The sequence below is a fragment of the Poecile atricapillus genome, chromosome Z (assembly GCF_030490865.1).
Source record: "Poecile atricapillus isolate bPoeAtr1 chromosome Z, bPoeAtr1.hap1, whole genome shotgun sequence".
In the NCBI taxonomy this organism is placed as follows: Eukaryota; Metazoa; Chordata; class Aves; order Passeriformes; family Paridae; genus Poecile; species Poecile atricapillus.
The window spans coordinates 17700509-17728189 of record NC_081289.1 but is presented as its reverse complement, the minus strand read 5'-3'; the positions used below and the strand labels follow the sequence as shown (position 1 = coordinate 17728189).

At 46.0% G+C, this 27681-nt stretch overlaps 2 protein-coding genes across 6 annotated transcripts in view; one reads left to right on the top strand and one right to left on the bottom strand.

The window, feature by feature from the left end:
* LOC131592780 (DENN domain-containing protein 2A-like) overlaps positions 1-11577 on the top strand; it is a 71310-nt gene extending 59733 nt beyond the window's left edge. For all 4 annotated transcript variants that reach the window (XM_058864527.1, XM_058864529.1, XM_058864528.1 and 1 more), the window contains one exon: positions 11437-11577. In XM_058864527.1, the coding sequence (XP_058720510.1) occupies positions 11437-11507 (71 nt within the window). In that variant the 3' untranslated portion in view covers positions 11508-11577. The remainder of the gene's footprint in view (positions 1-11436) is intronic.
* Positions 802-25699, bottom strand: LOC131592781 (uncharacterized). 2 transcript variants are annotated; one of them, XM_058864533.1, is made up of 19 exons: positions 25573-25642; positions 23841-23925; positions 23178-23292; positions 21711-21885; positions 20957-21068; positions 19877-19983; positions 18936-19062; positions 18271-18391; positions 17918-18003; positions 16732-16856; positions 15489-15548; positions 11571-11637; positions 10340-10434; positions 8664-8792; positions 7085-7199; positions 6180-6317; positions 5347-5513; positions 4826-4914; positions 802-1848 (listed from the first exon to the last, which is right to left on the bottom strand). In XM_058864533.1, the coding sequence occupies exons 3-19, from the start codon at positions 23198-23200 to the stop codon at positions 1653-1655; spliced, it is 1932 nt and encodes a 643-aa protein (XP_058720516.1). In that variant the 5' UTR covers positions 23201-23292; positions 23841-23925; positions 25573-25642; the 3' UTR covers positions 802-1652. The 2 variants fall into 2 exon arrangements, with proteins under 2 accessions (XP_058720516.1, XP_058720515.1); XM_058864532.1 differs by having other exon boundaries at positions 806-1848; positions 23822-23925; positions 25573-25699.
* Between the last annotated feature and the right edge of the window lie 1982 nt (positions 25700-27681).

Sequence of the window (27681 nt, the reverse complement as noted above, 5' to 3'; positions counted from 1 at the left end):
CAGGTGGCCAAGGGGCTTCTTCAGGTCCCCCAGCCCCTGCCTGCCTCTCCAGGTTGCTGGCCTGGCTCCCCAGTGCCCCAGATGGTGCTGGGGCTGAGCAGAGCAGCACCAGGAGGAGTGTGGTGACTGTGAGTGCCTGGACGTTCATCTTCAGGTCCTGCCTTTGCTCAGGGTCCTCCTGCCTGGACAAGCCTGTTGGAGTCAGTAGCAGAGGTGGAAGCTGCTTTATTCCCCTGACGCTGGATCTAGCTGAAGTAATTTTTATAGTGCAGGGACATACCTTGGGGGCACAGCCCTTTTCCCCCGCCCCTGCTGTGTCCCACCTCCCAGCCTGTGAGCAAACCCAGCTGCTTATGTGGGCCCCAATCCCTCTCCCTTGTGTTCCCAAACATCCCAGCACCCTTCTGCCACAGCCACCGTGTCCCTGCTCAGGGTGCACACCTGGGTGTGTGGCATCTGAGCACACAATCTTTCAGCTGAACCACATTTGCAAGCAAGGTCTTGGTAAAGGGAGAGCTGATGGTAAATGTTTGTGTGTCTGATGGAAAGGTGGTGGCCTCAGAGGGAAGGAGTTGCTACAAGCCTGGTGGAAGTAGTCTTAGGTAGAGGAAAGGCACCCAGGTAATGCCTCCATCTATTGCAGTGGGAGCTCACTCATTAAACAGCACAACCCACCCAGGAGAGTGGTGTTAGAGCTGCCCTGATCAAGCTTTGGTTGACCTCAGTGCTGTGTCAGACACCAGGGATCTGCTCCTCGGGCAAGGGCCCTCACTGACAGTGGTCTCTGGATGAAATGGAGGGTGAGTCTGTACTCCAGGTTTACAATCAGTCAGGTTCAAGGAACAGCCAGCACCAAGACTCAACTCTACTAGAAATCAGTTTTAATGAGTTTCAGTGTTCACTGATTTATTGGCACCCACAGCTGCATCCCATGCACATTGCATGTTTAGAGAGAGGAGCTGACATTTCCTCACTGCTTCCATGGGAGATGCCTTGGCTCCCTCTGATCTCTTTCACTTCTGACTCAATACTTGGAACTAAAGAAGGAAGGAAGCCCCCAGTTCAGAGAAGGCATGTGGAACAAGGGGCTATCATCTTTTAAAGGCGACCAGCTGGCCCCTGGTCACTCTACTTTGTCTTGCTTACTTTCTCCATTGGAACTGGAGAAAGGGCCATTGGAATTCAGAGCAATAAGGTGTGGTGTGTGCTGGCTGGCTTGGGAAGATGGATGGGGTTAACCCTGCCACAGGTTGTGATTCATGGGACCTCTTGGATAGGAAAGATAGGAAAGAGTAAGCAGCAAGAGCAGATGTTGCTGCTGGGCCCAGCTGAAGAGACATGGTCCTGAAGATCCAGGAGTCAATGACAGAGGAGCTACCATGATAGTGGACAACAGTGGCACAAGGTGGAGGAAGAGAAAATTCCCTCAGTAGAATATCTAGAAGGCCTGGAGGTCAGAAAACCAGGAGGTCTGAAAGACCAGAAATCAGCTTTCTATTCCACAGAAGTCCCCTGGGTTGGGGCCTCCTTTCCTGAGGGCTTACTCAGGACCAAAGCAGATGACTGTTCCCAAAGCTCAAAACACAGTCCAGTTCCTGAAAATAGGAATGCTGTGAGTGCAATGAGATGATAGATGAGAAAGCCACAGTGTTCTAGTCCATCTTCCATACAGTCGCCTCTGGCCAGCTCCTGCTCTTGACTTGCTCCTGGCTGACACTGGAAGTGCTGATTTCTGGGGAAATGGGCTCATAGGAACGGAGAGACAAGCTGGCAGCCAGCAGACCCATCCGGACACACGTGCCTGTGTCATGTTTAGCAAGCATCCCTGCAAGGATTCCTGCCATTAAGCTGTGGAGAGAAGGAAAGATGGTTTTGAACATGGGAGGAACAGCTTTGAACCCAGGAATGTGGCTGTTCATTTGCAAGAGCTTTCATTTGGACCCCAACCAGCACTTAGAGCAGCAGAATATGTTGTACAGGAAGGCTGAGGTTAAAATGAATGGGTTTTTCTTTTTCTATATCTATTTTTAGAGTATCATATTGTGTAATTTTTATTTGCATTTTTTTTCTTCTCATCCAAGAAGCTGAGGTACTTCCTCTCATACCACATTTTCTATTCTGTTTTCCAGGTGAGGCAGGAGAAAAGAAAGGAGCCTAAGAAGGGAATAATCTAATTTTCCCCTGCTCTCTAGTTATTTTGTCACTTCTCTGCTCTTTGGTACTTCATTCTGTCCTCATTATATTGGTGCCTCCTCTCCCCAAAGGGTTGGGTGGGGTGAGAGATAGTTCCCCTATCTATGTGAGAGGGACAATAGGCACAGCTGGAAAAAGAAATGCAAAGCTGAAATTACATCGGAAAGTCAGATTTTTGGGAAACATTTGCTCTGGTTTTTCATTTGAGATCTCCCAGTAAAAGTGATGTGAGTGCAGTGTTTGGGATAGATTGGGAGCAAATGCTCTATTCACAGCAACTACTGTAACAATGTTCAGAAGCTAGGAAAGGACAAAGGAGAAGGGAAAGAGAATGGAGGAGACAATCACATTTTAGAGGAAGAAGCACAGACAGGAAAATGTGATGGCAGGGAGGATTAATCAAGCACATCTATAGGGAAGGTAAAAGGAGCCCTTTTTTTGCACTCCACCTAATTACATCAACATCTTTTTATCCATAACAAAGGCACAGAAGACTGACTTCCACAAAGTGTTCAATCTCTCAACAGCTCTAGGAGATGAGAGTAAATATTTGGGGGAGCATCCCCTAGCAATGCCATGTGTGGGCAAGTGGTGTTACGTTGTCATGGCAGCTGGGGCAAGGAGCAAACAGACACCACACACATGCTCAGCTCATGGACAGATCTCTGGAGATGTAGAAGAGCCACAGGGTGAAGGGGAGGCATGAAGTGCCCTGGGTCACTGTTTCTGAATTGCACTGTCCCCTGACCAGTGCTTCTAAAGTGTGAAGGTTCACGGAGGCTAAGCTGGGAAAGAGTTACATTTTAGATATTTGGGAAAAGTTCTTCACAATGAGAATGGTGAAACACAAACACTTTTCCCAGAGAGGCGGTGGGTGCCCCATTCCTGGTTGGATGGGGCTCTGATGTAGTTGAAGATGTCCCAGCTCATTGCAGAAGGGTTCAAACTAGATGGCCACTAAAGGTCCCTCCCAACCCAAACCATTCTGTGTTTACGATAGTCCTTTGAAAGCGCCACCAGGCTGGGCCTGGGACATGTAACCAGTTTATATGCTGTGGAGATGGCTTGTACAGCGTTGTAGTGTCCTGGCATTTCCAGTCTGCTTTGGCACTCTTACTCTGTAGAACAGGGATTTCCAGAGTCCAGGGGAGCAGTCGGGGTTATTTGGAAGAAAAGCCCTGGATGAACAAGGCGACAGTGAAAATTCCCCCACATGGCCTTGGGGACTCTGGGGAGAGGAATTTCCACACCAATATTACTTCAGGAATGGGAGTAGTAATGGGCCCCAAGCTTATCCAAACCAAGATGGGCTTGGAAGGAAAAACAAACTTGCAAGTTCCCCAGTGTAACTCAGTGGAGGTGGTTGGCAGTGATGCATTTTATCTCACCTTTGATCTTCCCTTGAATTTTAAAAAGGGAAAGAAATCCCTACCAAACACATTTCATTTACATTAGCCTCTAGGAAAAAACCCTTGTCCTGCAATAAGGAGTACTTGTGTTTTAAGCAGATGGTGCATAGGGGAGGCGGTGTCTCTGGAGGGGCTGGCTGGGGACAGCTGCCCGAGGTAGTGAGCAAAGCTGAGCTTTCCTTAGGTCAGGCTGACCCCACGATGCTCCTCCAGCCCCCATTCCTCTCCTGTTATTACACCTATTGCTTCAAACAACCATTTGGAGAAGACCAGCTTGCAGCTGGAGTCAGCTCATCTTAGAGATGATCTGGGACACAAACAGCATGTCCTGCTGTTAAGCAGTCTTACCAGCTTGGCAAGAAGTTACTGATTGATTTTAAGTAAAATATTGAACACTCCCTATATTAAAAAACAAAAAACAAAAAAATCCAAAAAACCCACAAAAACCCTTTTCATTCTGCACACAGATAAGAGAAAAAAAGAAGTGCTGCTATGTTGAGTTATTGCTAGGTAAGAGTACAAAGGGAAAAGGAAATATCAGGCTTTTGGCCTAGCCCAAGGCAATGAAAGGACAGAATCAATTACTGCAGCCTATGAAGCAAGAAGAAAAAAACAACCTGACTGCTACATATAGTTTGTCAAGTTAACAAGAAGCATAATAAAATATTACTCTGACAGACTGAGAATTGATCAGTGGGGCTAGGGATAATAGCTGTCATTTCCCACTTCTATGTATGGCATTGTGTGAACAGCCAGGCAAATTATACAGCCGACTCTTTTGAAGCAAGAGCTTTAAAATTGCCAGAGGCAAATGCAGAACCTGATGATACGCTTTTACAGGGCCATTTTAGCTCTTGAGTGGCAGCTCCACTTCCATTGGAGAAGTGTGGAAGTAAGGCAGTTAGTTAGTAAGACAGCTCTGATGTAAGGTGGTTTGCTTTTAGCGGCTCAGCCCGGAGTAATTCACAATTCTTAGATTGCCAGGAAAGGCTTGGATCTTGGAGAAAAGCAAAACTAATAATGGCAAGCCCGGCTTCCAAGATGCTTCGGGGGACATTTTTAGCAAGCCTTGCATGGAATCACTGTAACCAGCACTTTTCTCATATCCTTAGTGTCTCTTCCTCAAGCAGCAGGGTGTCGTGGCTTTCCAGTGGAATTTCAAAGGAATCCGATTACGGCCCTTTCACATGGAGCTGGAGAGGACAAAGCAGCGAGAGATGTACCTGTCACCAGCTCCGGAGACGTTGACTATCTCCTCCCTGCTGATGGGGATGGCGGGGTAGTGGGCAGCACAGAGCCTGCCAGCAGCAGTCTGTGGGGGAAGGAAAGGGAAGTTTAGTGGGAATTGCCCAAGCTGATAAAGCCTGATGCGCCTGATGCCAGATCCGCATGGGTGACAAAAAAAACAAAAAAGAGAAAAGGCTGAAAAAAAGGCAATAATCTTTTTTCACACTTCGATCGTTTAAATGAAGCTTCCTGCAAATGAAGCTCTCACTCATGAATATTCACATAAGCGCATGTAATTCTAGCTGATTCTAAACACTGCTGCTAGGAGCCAGCAGTACAGGGACAGACAACTTGATTTTCTTTCAGAGCTGTGTATTGCACCCCCCCAAACACATACATTCTCCAGCAGCGATGCTGTTTCCCAGGACTGCTGCCATGACACCAGAAATAGCAACAGCGCCATATGGTCCAAGAAAGAAGGAACCGAGAGCTCAGAGTTAGTTTTCCATGCCCTTACCTGTTCATGAGCTCCTGGATAAAGGGAGATGCTCCCTCCCAGGCTCCTGCCGCACAGGAGGACGCCGTGAGCGCCGAGGGTCACCACCACACAGTGCAGGTGGGCCAGCAAAGGGCAGGCCAGGGCCACTGCAGTCCGGACAGCATCCTCCAGCCTGGATGGCAGCTCTAGGGAGAGAGGGGAGCGGAAAACGTGCTCTAACTCCAAAGGTCCTCAACCAGCCTTTCTGTGGGCTGACAGCCTATTTATGAGCACTTCTACTACTATTTATGGGCACCTCTGAAATGTGGTTTGCAACATTATTTTTCTTTATATTATGGGAAACATGGAATTCTCCAGAGTTAGACTTCCACACTGTACTTCTGTGCTGAGGAACCCAACTCTCAAGGGACTGAGAATATGCCTGTAGAGATCAAAAAGCTGTCTTGGAGCATGACTTCCTTGCTTCAATGCTGTTGGATTTCCATCTGCATTTGGTGGGGCACACCATTTCTGCAAAGGGTGATACTTCTGGGACAGGTGTCCTCTGAGCATCGTGCTTCAGGGGCATGCTGACAAACCAGATATTACTCCTGTTTAGGTGATGAAGTGAGGCAAATGGGACCTCTAGTTTTGGGCAAGGAGCCATCCCAGGCCTACTGTGGTCTCTGATAGGCCATCAGTCCATAGAGCCCACACAGAGATGGCAGTGAGGTGCAAGATACCATGAGCACTTATAAATCCCCACTATGTTAATACCCAGTTTGCCTGTATTAGAGGCTGAAGTAGAAAATGCTCTTCTCCAGGTTCTAGGTTATCTAAAAGTCTGACTGACCCTTCTGAGTATTCAATACCTGCTGGCAGAGGGTTCCCAAGGGTCCGATTTATTGCTCTCAGCTCTTGCAGGTTGGGAGAAATGTATGTGAGTGCTTTCCAGCTGTCTGAGAGGAACGGCTTGGAGGCCTTGTTCTCATCTGTTGGCTCATAGCACACTTCAAAACAACAATGCAATTGGTTAGTTAAGTAATTAATTAGTGGTTCATTTCTGTGTCAGAGCAGTCAGTGTAGAGCACAGCATAATCTGCACAATTAGAGTTACACCTTTAATTTATGAGACACTTAAATATTACTTTCCCCAAACTTGGGACAAGGTCTCCCAAGGTTTCCTTCTCAGGGTTCAGCAATGAGACAGCTGCTTCTGGCTCTGGATGATATAACCAGACCCCATTTTTGTTACTCCAGTTAGCTGGTTTTGGAGCCTCTGCCAGGTTTTTAGATTACCAAATCCTTCTTTGGGATTTGCTTTTAAAAAGGAAGGTGTAACTCCAAAGGTTTAGGAAGGTCCCCAGCTTACCAGTGGAGGGGGGCATTTATTTTACGGGAATGGAAGAGAATTCTTCTCAAAAGATATTTTAGTGCTTTTTCTGAGAAGCAAACTATATTGCTGCTGAAACTGTCCGAAGTGCTCAAGCTGCCACTCGCACTGAGATTAAAAGGCTCAGAGAGCAGCATTCCCTGGCCCTCTGGCAGTGCTCAAGGGCTTTACCAACTATGCCTCGGGAAATGTGGTTCAGCTGTAGAAAGAGGAAAACTCCAGGGAAATCTGAAATGTTTTATCCATCTGAAGCAGAGTGGCAGAGTACAGAAAGAGGTGCTGAATAACCCAGCGTGTCAGACAGTAAGTGGGTATCTCCAGCAAGCAGCAGGGATGTGCCTGGACTGTCTTGGCACACATTCTGTGAGGGCAAGTTCTCCTTACCTGCTAGCTGGTGCTCTCTAGCTAGTTGGCAGACGTACTGAATAGTGGAGAGAGGCACATTTCCATCAATGCAAACAAGCGGGGCCTGACACAGGTTCTCCTTGAACTGGGACACCTAGTTAAAATCCAGGACACACAGGAGAGACAGCCTGAGTCATTGCAGAGGTACAAAATCATTGCTAGTCAGGCTTGATGTAGGATTTTGACTTGTATTCCAGCCCTTTGGTGCAGGCATGAGTCTAAAAGAGTGATTCCCAAAGGAAAATGGATTTTTCCATTTGCCTCATGTCCTCCCTTTCTCCTTCCCCTACTCCTGGCCATCATCAAGAGCTGGGCTGAACTGGCAGGGCCCCTCCAGCAGAGAAAGATAATTGCTGGTCCTCACTGGACCACTACAGGGAAATGGAATGCTGCTGTTTAATGCCACTGTAGGATTCCCTGGGCCATGCCTGGCTGGGCTCCACCTCTGCTCGCTGTGCACGTCATTTGGATGTCCTCTCTGCACAGTGTCTCCTAAGACAGGTTGTTCAGCAGTGTGTTTTACTCCTGGGCCCCACTGAATCCCATAGGGATGGGGTACAGTGCAGCAGTGGAGTAGAGAGCTGCTGTTCTCTCCTTTGGCTCTCTGAGGTTGCACAGCCACTTGCTGGGATGCCAGGCCAGTGCTATGGGCACTCAAGCAGCATCCCCCATGTCTCTGCCAGCCCTGGTGGAAAGAGGGGCTGCCAAAATCCACTTTGCAGCACAAGACTGGTTCAGATTTTCCACTGATCACAGCTGCTTTGTAAAGCTCAGGAGAATTAATCCCTCATGTAGTGGTTTTCTGTGCCAAGGCTTGGGGGAGGCAGAGTGGGGATGGAAGTGGGAGTAATGACCAGATTTTTCTCTAGGAAGGCTCTCCCTCACAGAGATGCCACTGGTAAGTATATTGCACTTAACTTCCATGTTGCTGTCAGTCATGAAGCACAGGCTTTTGTTCTGTCAATAAAAGGTTGAGTAGGAAAGGAGGGTGCAGTGATGGGGCTTTCACTGAATCATTCCTTAATCACTGCTGCCATTATGCTTCCCTGATGTTTTTGAATGTTTGGATGTGCTGAGCAACAGTTTCTGTTGATACAGCTCAGCTTGTAGAAACAGCAGGGATACTAATGAGGGGGGGAACAGGAAAACTTGCTTTAACCAGTGTTCTGTCCACTTTTTCCCCTGCTTTTCCCTAAAGGGAGAAATATGCGTTAGGAATAGGGTTAGGGTTATAATCAGGTTGATCTCCTGTTGGCTTTAAGATGTGAAATTATAAGTTAGCTTGGACAAGTTAATGAAGAAGATTCTGGCCTACGTATCATAGACGAGGGTAGTGGTGGTATTTGTAAACCAGAAACAGAAACCCCATCTGGGTCAGCAGTAATAGAGGGTTCTGGTGACTTGTTATGGTGCTGTGCCAGTGGCCAGGGTTAACCTTAGGATCCCCCATGCCCTCTGCACACCATTCCCTCCTGGTAAAAACGTCACCAGAGGCCTTTTGTCACAGGCCCACACTCTTTCTCATGAGAAAAGCTGACAAATCTGAGGGAGTGCATACATATTGCTCCGTTATCTGGTGGTGGATGTCCATGTCTCCCAAGCCAACGCTGAGCTCCCCGGCACTGGTGATCACGGCACAGTAAGTGGCTGTGCTCTTCCCCTCCAGCTGAAGGACGCCACTCATGTCCTGAAACAGGGAGGACAATTACACACTGAGCATGTTCCTCTCTCCCCTGCCACGCTCAGCTCACTCTTTCTGTGCCCACCCGGTCTCCAGCCCAGCTCACTGCTCTCCCTTGGGATAAGCAGCCCTGTCAGGAGTATCTCAGTCTAGACAATGCTGGCACGTGGCTATTTGTTAATATTTGCAATGCAACAAATGCTGCAGGTTAAAGCAATCCTTTAGTAAATGAGTGGCAGGTCTCAGCAGGGCAGTTCCACGGGTTTTGTCTCCTGTAACAGAAGCGGTCTGCGGCCCTGCCTGCTCCAGTCACCCCTTCTCATAGCTTGTGTGGGACAGCATCTCTTGGTGGCACTCTGCAGACAGCTGTGACTTATGCTGGCCACCTCACTGACTGCCCAGCCTGATTCTGAGCACACCCTGGAGCTATTTCTGCAGCAGTGGGGCAGAGAGCTGTGGGGTGGCCTTCCTTTGTGGCTCCTGGGAATGATCTGCTTAGGGAACACAGGGCGTATCTCAGAAGGAACATGTGGATGGAGAAATGTATCTATCTCAGGAACTGACAGGGAAACCGGAGTTCTTAGGGAAAGTCTCCTCTCTCCAACACTGGTGGGAATGAACTTTCTTACAGGCACGGAGTGCTTGGTGGCTGGCCAGCAAGTCCCCCTTCCCTTAGGAGACTGCTTGCTTGGATGGCACAAACTGTGCTATGTAGAGAAGAGATTATAGACCAGCCATGGAAAAGCCTTAATAACCCAAAATAGAGATAATGCTCTCATTTCTTCATTTGCCACATTGCTCAGGTAGCCAGAACCAAGGCCCCATGGGCTCTGTTTGGATCCCAGGGCCACGAGGCACTAATAGTAGTCAGTGACCCTGGCCCAGCACTCACACCCTGCCTTGCCTTCAGTCCTGCCTTTTCTCCATGGAGTTGCCTGACAGCCTAGGTTAGAGCTGCTCTCCTGGCTGATTTTGCTCCCTGCAGGGTGGTGATATTGTGCCTTGCTGTCCAGGGGAGCTCCTGCTGCTCCAGCTCCCTGACCTGCAGACAAGCTTCTGCTAAAGTCCAGTATTCCCTTAAACACAGGTAAGTGGTGTTTGCAGCTCTGTAGAGGATCCTGCTCCTCTGAGCTTGGGAGGTGTCCAACCTGCAATTCCAGTTTCACATTTTCTCTGTCTTGGGCTTTAACTAAACCAGGTCAATCTTGGCAATGCTTTGTGTGTCCTCAGGTTCAAGGTTTGCATATTTCTTGCTGTGTTTCGCCATCACTAGAATTGTACATGGTTGCTCCTGATTTACCTCTATCTGCTTCAAGCACCATTTTCTGTAGCTGAATTCAGAGCCCATGGTTCAGACTCCAAAATACACCTAGCCTGTGTTTTAGAGGTGGTTCTTTGCCTTCTAATTATCTGTAGCTAAAGAAGCATTGCATTATTCCTACTCTTAGCCTGATGGAAGGTGGCTCTGATGTCTGCCAGGGTTGAGAAGAATTTTCCCTCTGCGTGATGTCATCTCCTGCATGTTTTTGGGGTGCCACTTCTCTGCAACGTACCATGTGGTCGCAGTAGTGCAGGACAGACTCTAAATGCTCATCCTTCCCCACAGCTGATAAAAGGAGAGGAGCTTCTCCAAGACGGCTTAAACAGTCTAAAAAACAAATGGAAACAAAAACTATTGACAAAGCCACCAGAGTACTGTGAACACAGTGACAGCCAGTGCAGCATGGGTGTCTCTAGGAAAGCCCTCTCCTGAAAAACTTAATGCTCATCAGTCCTTGCCTAGAAGGATGTTCAACATGAAATTGAGCTGTAGCTGCTGCAAATGACCGCTTAGGGCTGAGTGAGGTGTCCTACAGAGAGCTGAACCAGCAACCTGAAATTTAGGATTATTTGGAACATCTGGGAGTGGAGGAAAAGAGGGGGAAGTAAATTCTGCTCTTTTCTGGCGTCATCTCCTTTACCATCACAGTCACGTGGGTTTTCCCACGCTGCTTCTGAGCACAGCATTTTCTGCTCCTGGCCCTCCCACACTGCTGTTCCCACCATGATATCTTACTAGAACCACTGAAGCTCAATACATTAATGGGAAACCCTTCCTCCTCTCCTTTCAAGTCACCACAAATTGTACCTCCGTGGGTGGCGTGGGTATTTTGGGGGATTTTTCCCACTCAAGCTTCTTCATTAATGATCTGAAGTGACAGTAGATATGTGTTAGGAGGTTGGAAAATGTCTAAAAGCTGGAATAATCCTAAAATCTTTCTGTAATCTGTTCCCTGTTAACTTCAGTACAAGAATACTGGTCTATTGCTGCTTGTGGTGGAGTCACAGGTGCTGTGTGCTCCTTTCCCATTGACAGGACTGCAGCCTTTCTTCCTCTACAGTAACTCCTGTACCCCAGCTCCTTTTGCCCACAGTATGTGGTTTATCAGTTTGGAGCTATGATTATTCTTTTCAACTTCTTGCTCTAAGCATACTTCTACTGTGTCTGTGTCCTGGCATTAATTAAATCTGAGGCTGCTCAGTAGTCATTGGAGATACTGATGCTTATTTACTTTGATTCAGAGTTACTGCACCATGTGCTAGTTAGCTTCATATTTGTGGACCTTCCTTTTCCTAATCTCAACTCCCTCCCCTCTTATTTATTTTCCAGGCAGTCTGCCCACTAGCATATTGCCTAATGTGCCCCAAATCTTGTCAACATTCACCCTCTCCCACTGTTGAAGGAATACCAAAGGACAATTCACAGCTGGCATGCACCCGCAGGCAAACCCCAGCACCAGGCACCTGCCAAGTTCCTTCCAACACCACCAAAGGTTCGTCTCACTCTTCCAGCATTTGTTTGCCCACCGCCCTGGAAGAAAGAACTGTTAATTTGCAAAATTGAGAGGGCTGCTTGGAATAGTTGCTACTTCTCCATTATCATGTGAAGCTGATATTGCTAAAATATAAATCAGCAATCAGAGGGAGCAGAGGGCATCCAGCTCACAGACTGAGGGCAATACAAACTTCTAGAGCCAGCTGCTGCTGACTTCAGCCTCAAAGACAAAAGCCTGCTTTCAAGGAGGGGAGACCCACTTGATCTCCCCATGAATTGCTAGTTTGGTCTTACTTGCTAGACCAAGACCTCCTAGAATGGCTAATGAGTGTTTCAGCCACTGTGAGCAGCTCTCCGAATTCACCTGCTCACAACGACCTGGGACTCCAAAGTTGCTTGGGCTCTGCCTTACAGGCCACTTAGCTCCCACCTTAAGAAGCTTGTGGGAATTACTTATTTGTTTGTTTGTTTGTTTCCCTCTTTGAATGTAAAATGAGGTTTGTTTTCTTTGCATGTACTGCCTCTGTACTTTATTCATGGAAGGATCTGTTTCAGAGACTGAAGTGTTTTTACCTCACCCATTGCTTCCCAAACATCTCCCTCATTAAAAATAACCTTCTTTTCCACATGTGTGGCTACCAATTTCTTTTCTTTCATGTCTGCCTTCCATTCCTCTGTCCATCTCCCTCTCTGTCACAGACAAATAGTCAGAACAGAGGCAGTCACTCACCCATCTCATTCTAATTCTTCTGCCAGAAGAATTACATCAGTAAGTGCTCAGATCAATTTGGGCTTCATCTGACTATCAAATGGTTTTAGAGCTCTTGTTTCATAAAATTCTGAAAACTATTCTCCATCTCTGAAGACAGCTTGTCACTGGCAGTCCTAATTCCTGTGTGCAGAAGCTCCTGGCCCAGCCCCTCTGCCCTACGCCAACCCAGGAGCACAAGAATGCCCTTGCACATGACATTTTTCTTGCTTGTAAACACCACTGTCTATTCTAACCAAGAAAATGTCTTGACATCTCACTGCAAGGAATATTCTGCCCCCAACCCTTTCCTGTGCTTGGGCATTCTCAAAATTCATTCTGAAGCTTCCCAAGGATTCTTTTCCCCCTACATGAAGCTGTACATCTGTCCTTTGCACACAATGCTTTTTCCTGCATCCAGCCCTGTGAGATGTGCTCTCACATCTAAATATGATCTTTTATTTCTCTCATCCATTCTTCAGGCTCTTTTTCTTAGCTCTGACTCTCCCCAGTTTTGTAGTCTGTAAGACTTGGTGCTAATTTTTGATACCTTTGCTTTTCTGTCTGGCAGTTCTCCAAGTCCTAAAGTGATCAGACTGCCTGAGCAGAACTGCCTGTATAAGTAACCTATGGCCTTTGTTCATCTTTGCACTGCTTGTCACTCCTCATTAACACAAATGCCCCTCCCTCCCCTCTGCTTGTGCTCCCTGGGAATTGCCACGGGTACTGTTGGGAATGAGGATATTTCCATCTGCAACTGTATCCTGTTGAGAGCCTCCGAGTTCAAAAGCAAAGTGAGTTTGGCTATTTTAATTCTGAAGCTCACTCTCTATAACATAGGCAGCCAAGGGGAAAAAAACCCAAACCCCAACAACCCAAAATACAGAGCAAGGGTGCTTTTCTAGGCAAATCATACAACATGGCTTTGAACACTGGTCCCTATTTCAGTCTTAAAAGAAGGTGCTAGCTGCCATCAGCAATAAGCACAAACTGCAGTTTATGTAATTCCATTATCTGTGTTTGAAAACTGATGCCTGCAGGAATGGTGAAAATACTCATCAGCTCCTTTTGCTGCCTGGCATGCTGATCCTCTCTTTTAGTTCCCCATATGCCATAGAGACAGAGTTTCTGGGTATCTTTTTTATGCCAAGCCTTGCCCTAAGAGCAGATGTAGCAGCCTCTTGCTCAGGGATCCAGCTGTGGGTGACCTCTCCTGTTGTACAACCCCACAGGGCCTAAAAAAATGAAGATGCTAAATCTCTCTTTAAAGCAGCAGGTGGGTACAGTGAGACAGAAACCAGCAGCTGGCTTTTAAAGAAATTATATGAGTGGCTCTCATCACATCTTGCCAACTCAGTTGTAACTCCAAGTCTGAGTGATATTCAAATATCTCTTCTTGGGTTTGGGTGGGGCTGGCTCAGATTAAAGAATTTAGGTGAAAATGGGTTTTCTAAATGTGATCTGAAATGAGGCTGGGCTGATGCTTTCTGGCAGAGTTTCAGAGAATTGAGAAAGTCTCTGGAACCTTCTTCCATGTCCTAAGAGGTTTGAATTCTTAATGTAAAAATGAGACTCTGCTCAACTTCTGGGTATCCTGAGAGAATGATAACCATAATGCTTTTCCCAGCAACTTTGTCTGAGCAAAATAGTTCATCCTTCTCAGCAGGTCAGATAGTTACATATTAAGCATTTAGCTTCTGGGAAGTCTTGAAAGCCATGTGGGAATTACAACCAGGTCAGAATACAGCTGCTTTCCTGCTGAGACAGCACGAGGACTGAGTGGTACCCAGTGCTCTGCAACAAATCCAGCAGGCATAAAGGTGGGCTCTGCTGGGTGTCGAGCACTTTGAAAAAAAACCTGCCTTTAAAAAGCCAAAACAATGATATTGAGAGGGGCTTTTCCTCTGTGCCTAACCACAGCAGCTGTCAGCAGGAGCCTTCTGGCTGGGAGTTCCCAAATCCCCCTGCAGCTTGGCACTTGGGTACCAGCTACGATACAGCACAAGCTCCAGGGCTCGCTGAAGGCAGAAGGGCAGCTAACACCTCACTTCTTTATTCAACATTAAAAGCCCCCTTTTTCCCTCATCAGCTGTTCCCAGCAGGACCTACAGCAGTCCTGGGCCCCCTCACCATGCTGTAGGTGGTCCAGGGATCTGGACATGCCAAGACAGGGATCTGTCTGACATGCCAAGGCGTGCCTATCCTTCCTTGGACACAGCTCAGCTCCTTGTCCTGATGGCTGAGTGTGGACCGTGTATGGTGTTGGTTACATCACAGCTGAAGCAGCTGAACTTTTGCTTTTGCAAGCTTTCATAACTGATGCCACAGCATACTTCACCCTTGACCATTATAACATTGTTTGGCCCCTGTATCATTAAATAGCCAAATTCCTTTCAGACAGCTTCCCCAGCACATTTTCCCTATCTGACTGAGAGGTCTTCACAGGCTGGCCCATCTGATGGCAGAAGCTCCCTGCCTTGGCAGTCATCACAGAGTAATTTCAGACACTGAACAATTTTTGAGCAAGCTTCTTCACCTCAATATGCAGTACTTTGTATGGCACGACAAAAATTGTACAGGCCATGCAAATTGCTGTCATTTGCATGGGGGAGTCCCAAGTTTGGTCCACTTTAGCTTCTTGTTTGCTTCTTGTTCAACCCAAATTGAGACAAAGGGAGTCTGGTAACACTTATATGTTCTATTTTTAAAGCCATCTTTTTTTTTTTCTTTTTTTTTTGTGTGAGACTCAAATCCTTCATGACTACTCTGCACAGAGACTCTTGCTCCTATTTGTGCTGCTTCCCATATTAAGGCAGTCTCAGACAGCCAGAGATGGCTCTTACCTGGGGATTTCCCCCCTGTAGGGACATTGCATGGATGATACATTGCTTTGTCCCTCTCTTGAGTGTCAGGGATGGTGATTTTCACCATGGGGACAGAGTAGGTCAGTATATGTCACTCCATTATCCACCTAAATAACTTACCAAGTATGCAGCACTGCACCCCCCAAGTGTGTGCATGCACACATGTGGGTATCACACATGGACACCACATTCTCCCCAGCCCCTTTGGCTTGGCACTCCTGTAAAAGTAGCTGGAAATACATTGGTGATAAGAAAAACTGCTACAGATACAGTACCAGGATGTCAGGGTTCTGTGCCTTGGCTATAAAGTCAACGTTGATACCGCCAATCACCACCTTTAAGGGGGAAGAAAGGTAAAAAGTGATTGGAAGGACTTCAGGAAAAGGTTTCCAAAATTCTTTGCTTTGCCTTGTCACTTCTCCCACCCTCTTGAAAGCTCTTTCACTTACAGTGTAAGGGCCAGTGCTTATTTTGAATAGCTAGAGACAGGTTTGTGCAACCCCAATCAGAAAGAATCAAAATCTCTGCTCTTTGCTGCTTTCTGAATTATGCCTGCTGACAGGAAGCCCCAGCATGGCAGGTGGGATGTTACAGTGGACACACGGGGATGCTGATGGTTTCTCTCTGTGATACACCAGGCCTTAGAAACATTCAAGCACTGGTGTGTAAAAAAGCAAAGAAAATGGGAGAAAGTGGGCAGAAAAATGCAGTAATTTCTTGCGAGCTCCCAGGAGAAATTGCCATACCCAGTGACACTTTACAGATCACTTCTTTTATTGTCCTACAAAGCCAGAATAAGCAGTTCAGCTCCACAAACAGGAAGTTTCCAGATTCTTTGGGGACATACAGCTGTTTTTTCTCATCAAATGCTGGATTATTGCCTCTGGAGTCACTGCCCTTTTTTATGTTGACAAATCTTATTGCAAATGGGTTTTAGAAAATCTTTCATGTCTCTAAAGACCACCTAAAATAGATTTCCTGCAAATTACATGGCACAGGCAAAATCCAAGAGAGTGAAGAGTATTAGGGTTATAGTAGATCTTGTTCAGAATTTGCAGTAACTCTTGTGATTTTGTCAATCATGAGCAGGACGCCAACAAAAAGAGATATTTATAAACATTTATGGCTCAGCAGCTCAAAATATCTCTCCCCACCCTCTTCCAGGTCTACTCCTGTAGTCACAAGTTCCCTGGTACTAAGAGCTGTAGAGCTGAAGCTGTACATAAGGGCATAGTAAAAGGTGAAAAGATGATTAAAGTTTTAATGGCCCTAATGGTCTAAGACTTAATGAGATTAGGCCCGTTGTCAGTGTCTATTCCTTGTAAATGTGGATAGGGGGAGGAGGAGAAGACACTTATCTTTCAAGAATAACAAGGGAAACTAAAGGGAGAATGTCTGAGAGTGTGAAGGAGAATGATTGGTCCCTGGCTGAGTCATCTTTTACTTTTGGGAACAGATATAAATTTATCTCGTGCTGTCAGCAGAAAGGCATCATATGGAGGCCAGCAGAGGACTCACTGGTTGGGGTGTGGTCATGTCCTCTCGCCCAGGCTGGTTCCTCTTCCTTCTGGCTTTCTGTAGCTTGCTCAGGGCCACTGCAATGCAGCTGCCCACTCTGGCATTGTTCTGGATCAGTGCAAGGTCTGATTGGCATTTGTTTAAGGAAAATTAAAAATACCAGCAAGTCTGACCTGTTAGAAGCTTATGTAGGAGCTGTTTAGAGGGAGAAAGCAGGAAATACAGGCTGAGACTTGATAGGTTTGATCTCCCAAACCATAATCCTTTCAAATATAAAAATATTTAATTTTTGTTTGTTTGTTTTTTGGTTTTTTGTTTGTTTGTTTTGTTCACCTTCTTCCTCCAGTATCCACAGAGAGGAAAGCTGTCTTTGACAGGTGGGGGACAGAAACAAAGGCTTCACAGAGAAAAGAGAAGGCGAAGTACTTAAATTACAGCAGAGAGCCTAAAAACCTTAGAGGATCTTGGTCAGCTTCTCCAGAAAGACATACCTGCTGAGATTTTGCCGAGTCACTATAAGCAATTTTTTTTTTAGCAAACTGCACTGGGAGCAGAGTATCAGAGGCTTTGAAAGCCCTACTTTGTGGCTGCATATAGCTCTTATATTCAAAAATGCCTTTACCATTCTGCCCTGATGGCTCAGGTCTCCTAGAGGGCTGGCAGCAGAGCCTGGATGTGAATCTGGCTCTCCCAGATCCTACACTGGCATCCCAGCCAGTACCTCCTCTTTCTCCTGGCTGTGCAGTAGGATTCCTGCTTGCCCAGGGGTGTTTGTCCTCCAAGTCTCTCTCTCTGTACCCTCAGGGAATGTTGGATAAGGCAATGTGATGTACAGCACAGTCCTCTGGGAAGCCCAGGGACCTTCCAGTGTGGAACCCCTGCACAGACAACAGTATCCAGAGATTACAGGCAAGCCCCAGGGTCAGATGTGAGGGATTTCTTTGGGCTCTGGACCACCTGCCACCTGTGCTGCCCTACAATTTTTAATGTAAAAGGGGATGAAGGTAGTAAAGAAGTTCCTGAAAAATCAGGATGCAGGTGCTAAACTCTCATCTGTTTGCAGACACTGAAGTGTTTGCTCCTTGCTAGACCATCAATAAAGTGACAGTGTTTCCTACCAGGCATTATCAGAAGAGACAGGAAATACACTGGTACTTTCTTTTTCCCTCATTTAGTAAGAGGATACTGGAGTCCAATGATTTCCCATCAGTTAATTCTGTGAGCTTCTGTAACAAAAAGGGGGTCACTTCTTTGCCTGTGATTCCTTTGAACCTGCAAATATAAAGAAAATGCCCACAGATGAGCTGAAATGGCATCAGAGGAGAAGCACTGTTGCCAGCAGATACTTTATCTCCATAACCACACACCATACCAAGTCCTGTAAACAAGCTTTGGTTAGATAAAGGTACAGTTGAAAATAAGTTGTGGGCTCACCCATTCCCAAGGGTAAGCTGTGCTAAGGCTCCTGCAGCAGTGTCCCTGAATTTGTTTACTCCCCCAAGACCAAGAGTAAAGGCAAAGGCCATGGTTGATCCTCACCTGGCTTGGCTGAGAGCTTGCTGGATGGCCTCCTCGATGGCCTGGCCCTCGGCAGCTCGCTCCTGGGGACAGGGCACTGCTATCAGCACCCCGCTGCTCAGGCCCAGCCCCAGAGCACTGTCTGGGAGAGGATGGGAATATTGTTAGTGGCAATCCTTGGAGAAGTCAGATGCTGCAGGAAAAGGACAGAGAACAGTGGGCACAAGGTGTAGGAGGCCTCAGAGGTCAAGCTTCAGTTTTTAGCTGACCCAAGATCAGGATCTTTTCCAGCCACCAACCAGTTCACAACTGCCTGTTTCTTTTGAGTCTGTCTGTACAGTAAAAGGGGCAAAGGTTTTGGTTTTTTTTTTTCATTTTAAAATTATTTCCCTTCTAAAGGCCCAGAAGTTGTTTTTGTTGATATATTATTATGTGTTGCCTTCATCAGGTGGAATAAAACATGAATGCAACTGGCTGCAGATGGCTTGCAGTTTTACTTGCTGTAAAGACTGGACTTCTCTGCTACTGTATTTTCAAAGCAGTTTTGATGCAGGAATGGGGGTGGTGGGATGACATATTTTTCAGGGCAAATTTTTCTGCAGACTTAAATAAAGTGCCTCATCCAGGGCAATTCTGTGTCACTCCTTTCCAAGACCTTACATGGGCCATTTCCATCTGAAACACACCAATGAGTTTAGCTGCCTCCTCTTCATCCCGGACATGATATGGTGCTTGGAAGCCACTCTGGCGTGAGAAGAAGGCTGGGAACTCTCTTGATTCTCCAAAGGCAGCCACGCACACACCCTGAGTCTCCTACAGCAGTGGAGGTGAGACAATCAGGTGATCAGTGGAGGGAAAGGGGAACCAGCTAAAGAATGGGACTTTTTCCTTCCACCCAGAAAGAAACTGCCTTTCTTTGGCACAGGTCATGGTTATCTTTGTACATCCCATTCTATTCTACACTCTCACCAAGAGCCAGACATGGTAAGTGGCTAGATCAGCTCCGGCTCACTGAGGCAGGGGAGGCATGGGCATCCTCTGTGTGTGCTCAGGGCTGATCCAAAGCCATGCAGCTGTCATTGGCACCATCCTGAGTCCAAGATAACACCCTGGGATCTGAAGACATGTCATGAACTGACATGATATAAATGGGTTCCCCTTACTATTGAGAAACATTGACGTTGACTGTCACCTGAAGTGCTGTCCCTGGTGGTTTCCAACATGCCAAGCCTTAAAAGGTGACTACTGAAAATTATCTGGATTTCCTTTTTAATTCTGATTTTATTTAGTGTTTGATGTATCTAGCTTTCTTGATCCATCAGTTTCTGGGAGCATCATCCCAGAAAAGCAAATCTAATGCCAAAGAAAAAGGACATGGCTAGCACTACCTTTGACCTCAGTTGGAGCAGCTGCTGGAGCAGCCCCTGGGACATGGATAGATTTATGTGAGGGAGGAGCCAAGTGCTTGTAAAGCCCCAGGACTACAGGAGTGTAAATATGGCTTCACATCCTCTCAGTAGCAATTTCTGAAAATCTTTGGCTTAGGACCCATCCCAATGCCAGCGGGTACTCTGTGCACATAGAACAACGTTATCTGCTTTCAGACACCACAGCCCATGCTACCTACCAGATATTCCAGTGTCCTGCCAATATCAAGGATAGACTTGGCTCCTGCACATACAACAGCAACCGGAGTTCGTCCTAGCTCTGTCAAGTCAGCACTCACATCCAGAGCTGTTAAGGGACAAGCAGCACTGTGGTGGGGATTGTGTTGTGCTCCAAGCTGATGAGATCTGACCTCCTAAAAAACCACATATGCCCAGGATGCCACTGCCTGACTTTAAAACTGCTCAGATCCACAAGCAAATATTAAAGGTTTAGATCATGTCTTTAGGTGCTGACATTGAAAGAGATATTGACAAAAACAAGTTACATGGCTAAGGGCAGGTGTGCAGCCTTGTACTCTCTCTCGGCTCTTTAATCACATTGATGAAGAGCATGCAAAAATTTGGTAGAAGAGAAAGAAAAAGGTGTTGTATGGCAAGGACAAGGTTCAAGGAGATGCAATATCACTGAAGTAGACTTTGAGTTTGGAACTGACAGTGCTTGCAAAAAAAAGGAGCTGACCTCAGGAAACTCCCTGCTCTGGAATTTACATCACATCTGAAAGGGATGGCATACAATAGGGCACTGCACTTGGGCTGTGCTGGAAATATATATGGCTGAAAAGAGAGAAAGCATTTAAAAGCCACGAACTGTACAACCAAGACCAGGCCATCTCCCAGACACACACCTCTAACACAGAGCACACTCTATTGTGGCAAGGCTCTTCTTCTCCTCAGCTGAGAGAGCTGATAACAACACTGTGCTTGGCAGCCAGTATCAGGTTATCCAGCCCTTACAAAGAGGGAGAGGTGCAGTCATCTCCTGTTACACCAGCAAACAACATCAATATAACCCCGTGTAAGCAAGGGATAAAGTGAAACTTCCACCCCCTTAACAATTGTCCAGGGCTTAAGAGGAATATTTTGAGGCTTCTGGAAAGGGGACATCAGGGAGAAAGCAACCATAGTTTGATCAAGAAGAATGTTAACTTTATTCTTCTGACCAGGCAGTCACTGTAGGACAGGCTGGGAAAGAGGAAAAAGAAGGAATTGAATAAAACTGTAGCAACAGAGTGAAAAGTAGAATGTATTGATGTTCTTACTGTTCTCTCCATCCCGATGGACACCTCCTATGCCACCCGTCACAAACACAGGAATTCCTGCTTTGTGTGCCGCGATCATTGTTCCAGACACGGTAGTGCCACCGGACAGGCCCTGTCAGGGAACAACCAGTCACAGTCAGCCCCCAGAGTGACATGGAGAAGCTGTGGTCTGCCACACAGCAGTGTGAGCAGCTGACCAGTGAAATTCTAACACAAATACTCTTTTAGCCAAAAAGGCAGAGGAATTCACTTAGGAGCTGGACTCTGTAATCCTTGTGGGTCCCTTCCAACTCAGAATATTCTGTGATTCTGCAAATCATCTGTCATCCCTGCTGTATCAGCTGTTCTTGCCCTGAAAGCAGAGGCCTTTGTTGTTCAGGGTGTTCCACAGGCAGCCAGTGGCACCTTTAGCTGTCACTTTAAGCCTGGGATGGCCTAAGTGTCACATAGTTTACATGCAATGTGATAATGTCCTATCATGCCAATAAGAATATTCTTAGCCAAGTGCCCATGGCTTGCCAGCAGAACCAGAATAACATTTCAGGAGCCCTATTTCATCTATGCTATTTCCTTACTCTTGTATTTTCACTCTAGTTAGGGCTACTTTTGTGTTTACCAATAAGATGCCACTTTCCATTATGTTTTTGAGAGGTTTAAAAGCCACCTGGCTTGAAGCTGGAGAGCACTATGCTGTTGCTAGAAAAGCAACTATACTTTACTAGGAAAGACAACCCTAAAAGTTTGCACACCATACCTGGCTGAGGATGAAAGGAAAATCTCTGCGAGACACTTTAACTGCATTTTTACTGCTTGCCAAGAACTCAAGTTCCTCATCTGTGAGTCCCACGTGGATTTGGCCCCTTAAAATACCTACAGTGGCTGGCACTGCTCCATTTGTTCTTACAATTTCTTCCACCTCTCTGGCCATGCTGAAATAAGACAAACAAGACAATAATCACAAAATTAGAGATGGAAACAATCAGGCAAGAAAAGTGTCATGTTTGATGGCCATCATTCACAGTTCTACAGTTCTTGTGATTTCAGCTACATCCTGCTCTTCTTGTATCTGCCTCATGGCAGAAATCGTTGCACTTGAACTTGCAGAACTCCCATCTTCAAGGATAATAATGTCCAAGCTCTGTGCTTAATTTTTGAGAAAAATCATTACAAGTAAATCTGGTTATACAATATACTACTGAAAACAGGGATCTTCTCAAAGTAAGACTTTTCTATGTCTTTTCCCTGTTATTTCTCTGACATCATAGACCTCCACAGAAACCCCAGGTAGTCCAAGTCCTGCTCAAATGACCAGGATATATTTTTCATAATACAGTCAGTGAGATATAGAGTAACAACAGTGCCAAAAATCTACTGCCTTAGGGTACTCCAGGGCTGCAGACTAAGCCTAGGTTTAGCAGATTTTGTACTTGAGTCATTTATATGCTATCTTTTTTAGGAGCAGCTTCTTCTCCATTTCTGAGCTATCTGGACATATGCTTGGCAATCTTTAACTGCAGAAACTACCTCTTCCCCAAAATCGAGTTTTTAGAGCTTCATTTTAAGACAGAATGTCAGGTAGAATGTCCAGGTAAAATCAAGATGGAAAATCAATACCAAAAACCTTTCTGTGCTCTCCGGAAGCAAGGATGGAGGGGAGAGTGCAACGATTTCTGGCACTGCAACTCAAACTCAAAAGTACATGAAACACACAACTACTGAAAATTGATAAATAAAGAGTAGACGTGGGGCGTTCCGTGCAGGGTACAGAAGACAGTGGAAAGGGACCAGGATCTCTCACAGTAGCTGCTCTGAGTGGGCTAAGGAACAGATTTCACTATTGTGTTTCAATCCTTTTTGCATTACAAAAGATACAGGAAAAGAAGGTGCAGAGTGTTTTCAATGTCTCTACAAACTATGCAGCTGAAAAGGCTGATAGCTCTCTTTTAGAACAAGTGGTGACATTATCTGCTGCTCCATTTTAAAGAAAGCCAGAAATTTAAGGTGTTGGATAAGGAGATAACCGAAGCTCTCCATATGTGTCTTTAGAAGTCCAAATACAATTGCTTTACACTTGAGCTCACAGTCTGCATGCCTAGCAACCTGACATTTCCTTTTGCTCTTGCAACAGCTTTGGCTTGACCAAGAATACCGATACCAATCCAGTTAATTATGTGCTTTATTCTTACAACTTCACTGAATGACGAACATCAAAATCCACCACCTCAAATTCAGAGGATAGGCCATTCCATGTGTAATAATTGTGCTTTCCAAGGCTACAACGGGTCTCCCCTCCACCAGAGCTTCCTGTACAGAGGGATGAATCCTGACATAACCACCTGGGGATAAACACAGAAGAGTGAGTTATTTGTGTGGGTATTTGCAGTAACTGCTGAGCTGTTTTATAAAAAGCAAATTGTCGTCATCACAACAAATTTATCCCCCTCTTCAGCTGTCCTTTGGGGTGAATTTACAAGTAACTTTAAGAAGACTAGAGCTGTGTTTTATGTAAGTGAAATGTGTGCAAAACATCTCCACTGTTAATATGAATTATATTCCTCATTACCATCACTGAAGGATCCTCTGCCACCATTTTTGCAGTTGTATGGTTACTAGCTCCACTAACATTACTTGAACATTATTGTGAATAAACTGAGCCCTGCAACCACACCTAAAGATGGAAATATGTTTTAAAAGAGTGGAAGCACCAAGGATACCATAGTAACTCAATATATTTTAAGACTACCATACACTAAGACTATTGTGGCTCTTTGCTGTGCTCCAAGAACACTGCCAGCAAGGTCTCTGCTGAATTGAGATGAGGAAAATGCTTTCCACTCAGGAACTGTTGCAGAATGCACTACTCACCATGCAGAAGTCTTCTCACCTGGGTAGTCCCACGTGCCATGGAGGACATGTGTCTTGCCAGGCTGAAGGTTATCTTCCTAATCATCTTGTGAGTATGGATGGGCCTGAGATAACAGAAGTCAGGTGAAAAGGAAAGATGTAATGCAGCAATGATGTGAGCCTGAGAAGCTAAACACATCAGCTCTTGCCTTGACCTTGGAAGGTAGACAGCCCTTGCCTAAGAGACTGCCTGGAATCTCCTGGTGTTTCAAGCGTGAGCCAGGGTGTCCAAACAAAAGGTTAAGGTGCAGAAATGGAGCTGGAAGGGGTCACCTGGCCCACTATCAATGCTGGGCTGAAATCGTGGTGGAGCAGAGGAAAGGATGAGGAGTAGCAAACTAGGGAGAATTCTGAAGCAGAAAACCTTTTAAATTCCAAAGTAACCTGCTCATGATAGATGTCAGGCCCATCCGCTGCCACCTTCAACGTGAAGGGTCAAGAGCAGGAATCTACAAGGCAGAATAGTGCAACAGGGATATGAACTGTTTTTTTGCTGGTGTCTAGAAGAAAATAAGCAGCTCAAAAAGGAGCCGAGAACTGACAAACCAGACTGGAACTGCAAGGAGGAGAGAGCAGCTTTCCCTAGAGCCGGGAGTGCTTTATGCAGGCTCATGTTACATCATCCTTCTTAGCACAGTGCCTTGGAAGCAGAGTGGCAATTCAGCCCCAGCAACAAACTCCAGAACTCCTCTGGTCTCTTAGCAACTCCTTTTCACTCTAATTAAATTCATTCCCGAGCAGAGAAAGAGGGGGAGAGAGCTGTAAATGTTAAGAGAGTGGTCTGGTCTGGGCCTCAGGGCAGTTTCACTCAATGCCTGGCTGCTTCACATACTTTCCCTGGGCTTTTGGCCATATCCCTCCAGTCTCCCTGTTCCTCACCCCTTCACTAGGAAGAAAGGATTCCCTTCCTCAGTCCTTTGTGCCTATGGTTAATTCAGATGGCAAATTAATTAAAATACAGTGCTGTGTTCATGTTACACTTCGCAGAACATGGCTCTGGTCTCAGTACAGTGTGTGGCACTTCAGCTATATAGAAAATTCTTATACCCAGGGAAAGTGTATTTGTCCAAATCTAAAGACTTCGACTATACAGGACAGCTTGGGCTGTGTAATTTAAGAAATGTGGGACTGGATCAACAAGACACAATACACACCTGACTGAAACACTAGGATTTTCCACTTTCCAAATCCTTTTCATGCTAAGCTCAGCAGCTTGAGCTGCTCATGAGTTCATGCAAATGTTCTGGTATGGCTGTGTGTGTGTGTGCCTACACGCCACTCGCTCTCTAGGGTAAAGTCAGTTTCAGAATAAATTCATTAAGCCAACAGGGTTACGCCAGGGATCACTTGAGCTGCTCGGGTTGTGCTCTGAATTTTAACAACGCCCCGAACTCTGAAGCACAACACCAAGAAGTGCCCAAGCTGTACTGGCCAGTGGCTAAAAACCAGCTGGTCACCACCTGAAACCCAGCAGGGCTGAGCTGATATTCACGGGAAGCTCGGCCAACATTCATCCTGAGCTGGCTCAAAGATTTTTGAAGCTTGGCAAGTTTTGCTGCAAGACCCGTATGACCTTTTGCCTTGTAACCAAACTTTGCACATTCATAGTGCACGTTTCAGGCAGCTCGAGCATGGAGCTGCTCTCCTCCCACCTCCCCTGTGTCCCGTCCGGCGTATCCGAGCTCATGGAGCAATGGCCTGATGTCTCTTACCTCTGGGTGTCCGTCTCATGGAGGGAGGCTGGGTGGGTACTGGAGCAGTGCCGGGGCAGCCCTGGGAGGAGGCGGAGGAGGGGGTGCTCTGGCCAGAACTCCTGGCCAAGAGAGTCTATTTATTATTAACCACAGGCACAGCTGAGCTCCACAACTGCTCCCTGCCCAGGGTGCAGGGGGCCGCTTCATGGCAGGGCCAGGAAAGCTTCTGTGATTATTTTTGTTCACGCAGAGCCAGATTTTCCCCTTGCTCTTTAAAAGACTTCTCTCATTTTACAGATTCCTTTCCTATTAGATTTTTTTTTAAAATCGGTGAATTCCTTGCTCGATAAAACAATGCCTTTGCAGACTGAGCCTCTTTGTGCTTATTCCTAAAAAGCAGAGGAATCACATTCATGCCTCCCCCACAACTTTGCCAAATGCAGCTGTTAAAGCTCTTTCTTCCCAGGGTGAGAGCTCTACTCAGCTCTTGGCCTCTCCAGCAAGGAAAGCTGTATGTCTAAAGACAGCTGTGGCTATGTTTTTTACAGTGCAGACACCTGGCTACACCAAGAACATGGGCTGAGGTCACAACAAAATCTATCGTAGCCTCCTCCTATAAAGACAATCCAGTCTAGCAACTCAAGGGCAGCTTTGAACAAGGACTGTGAAATTAATGTTTGTCCCCTCCTAATATAACTATGATAATTTGATATCTATTGCATTGGTATTGTACATGTTTCAGTTGTATATTCTGCAGAAAATACCAGAGTTGAGAGTTAATGGTCATGAAGGAACTGATTTACAGGTTAAAAGACAGACATGATTCTGTGCAGCTTGGAAGTGCACAACATAAAACTGGCTGAAGTAATTAGTGTCAGGGAACTGATTTTACTGCAATCCATTAATCAGGAAATTGTAAAACATAGGTTGTTAAAGCAGTATTTGCACTTTACACTCATCCCTTTCAAAAGAACTTTCTCGCAACTTTTGTTTAACTCAGCAGTAACAAATTGTGTCTCACTTTCTACATCCTTCCAATCTCTTCAACTAAACACATCCAAGGAAACTTCAAACAAAGCTTGCTGAGTTACAAAGACAATCTGCCTCTGACTTCTGCTACCCAGTCTGGAGGGAATTTAATTGCAGGAATGATAGATTACATCCTCCAATACCATAAATGGATGCTGAAGATTTTGTGAACAATATCTTTTTCCTGGGAGGAATAGGCAGCTAGTTGTACTGAAAGAAAATGTGTAGGTAAAATGGCATTTCTTTAAAATACACGCAAATCATATTGACATAATCTTATTTTCCATTAAATCTTTTTGGAAGGACTGCATATTGTAGGAATCCATCTGGACCATCAAGTTTTTGATATACTTGTCAGGCAAGATGGCTTAGTAACCAAGCTGGTCATTCAGTTTCCAATTATCAACATCATCTCAAGGTGATCTTACACAGTGGGCACCCAAGTCCAGCCTGTCATATTAGTTAAGTCAGGGGTAAGGATGTTTTGCTTGATTTCTCATTTATTTTCCTTAAACCCACTAGAAAATCAGCCTGTTGGATTTTTAGCTCAGCTTTCCAACATGAACCTGTGGGTCTCTGAGACAAAATGAGGCAGGTCAAACAGGTCTCTGAGGGCACTACTTCAGTATTGTGCATATCCCAGCTCTGGAATTGCTCCCAGCAGGCTTCTGCAGTGTCATATATGGCTGACAATAGTGATGATGGGGTTTGGAAGCAGCCAGTAGGTGACTGGCAAGAGAAAAAGCCCTAGAGAAGAGCTGGGGACAGGTTTGTATGAAAGTGTGGGGCAGTGTATAACCCACTCCTCTGCCTGCTGCAGTGTTAGCTGCCTTTCCGGTCCTGTCTGCCTGCCCGTGACCCGGAGCATGCTGCTGGTGCTTCCCCCTCCGGGCCTCAGAAGTAGAAGTTAATATTAAACAGGTTCCTGAGTAAAATGGGAGCGGCTGGGAACAAAGAAATTGTCATGGCAAATTCCTACTGCCCGCTGGGAGCTGGGCCCTACGGCCACCCTGGCATTTTCCTTTATGAATGATTCGTAGAGTTAAAGTATCTCCCCTGAAACCTTTCCTCTCTCAGGGGCATCACTGCCAGAGGCAT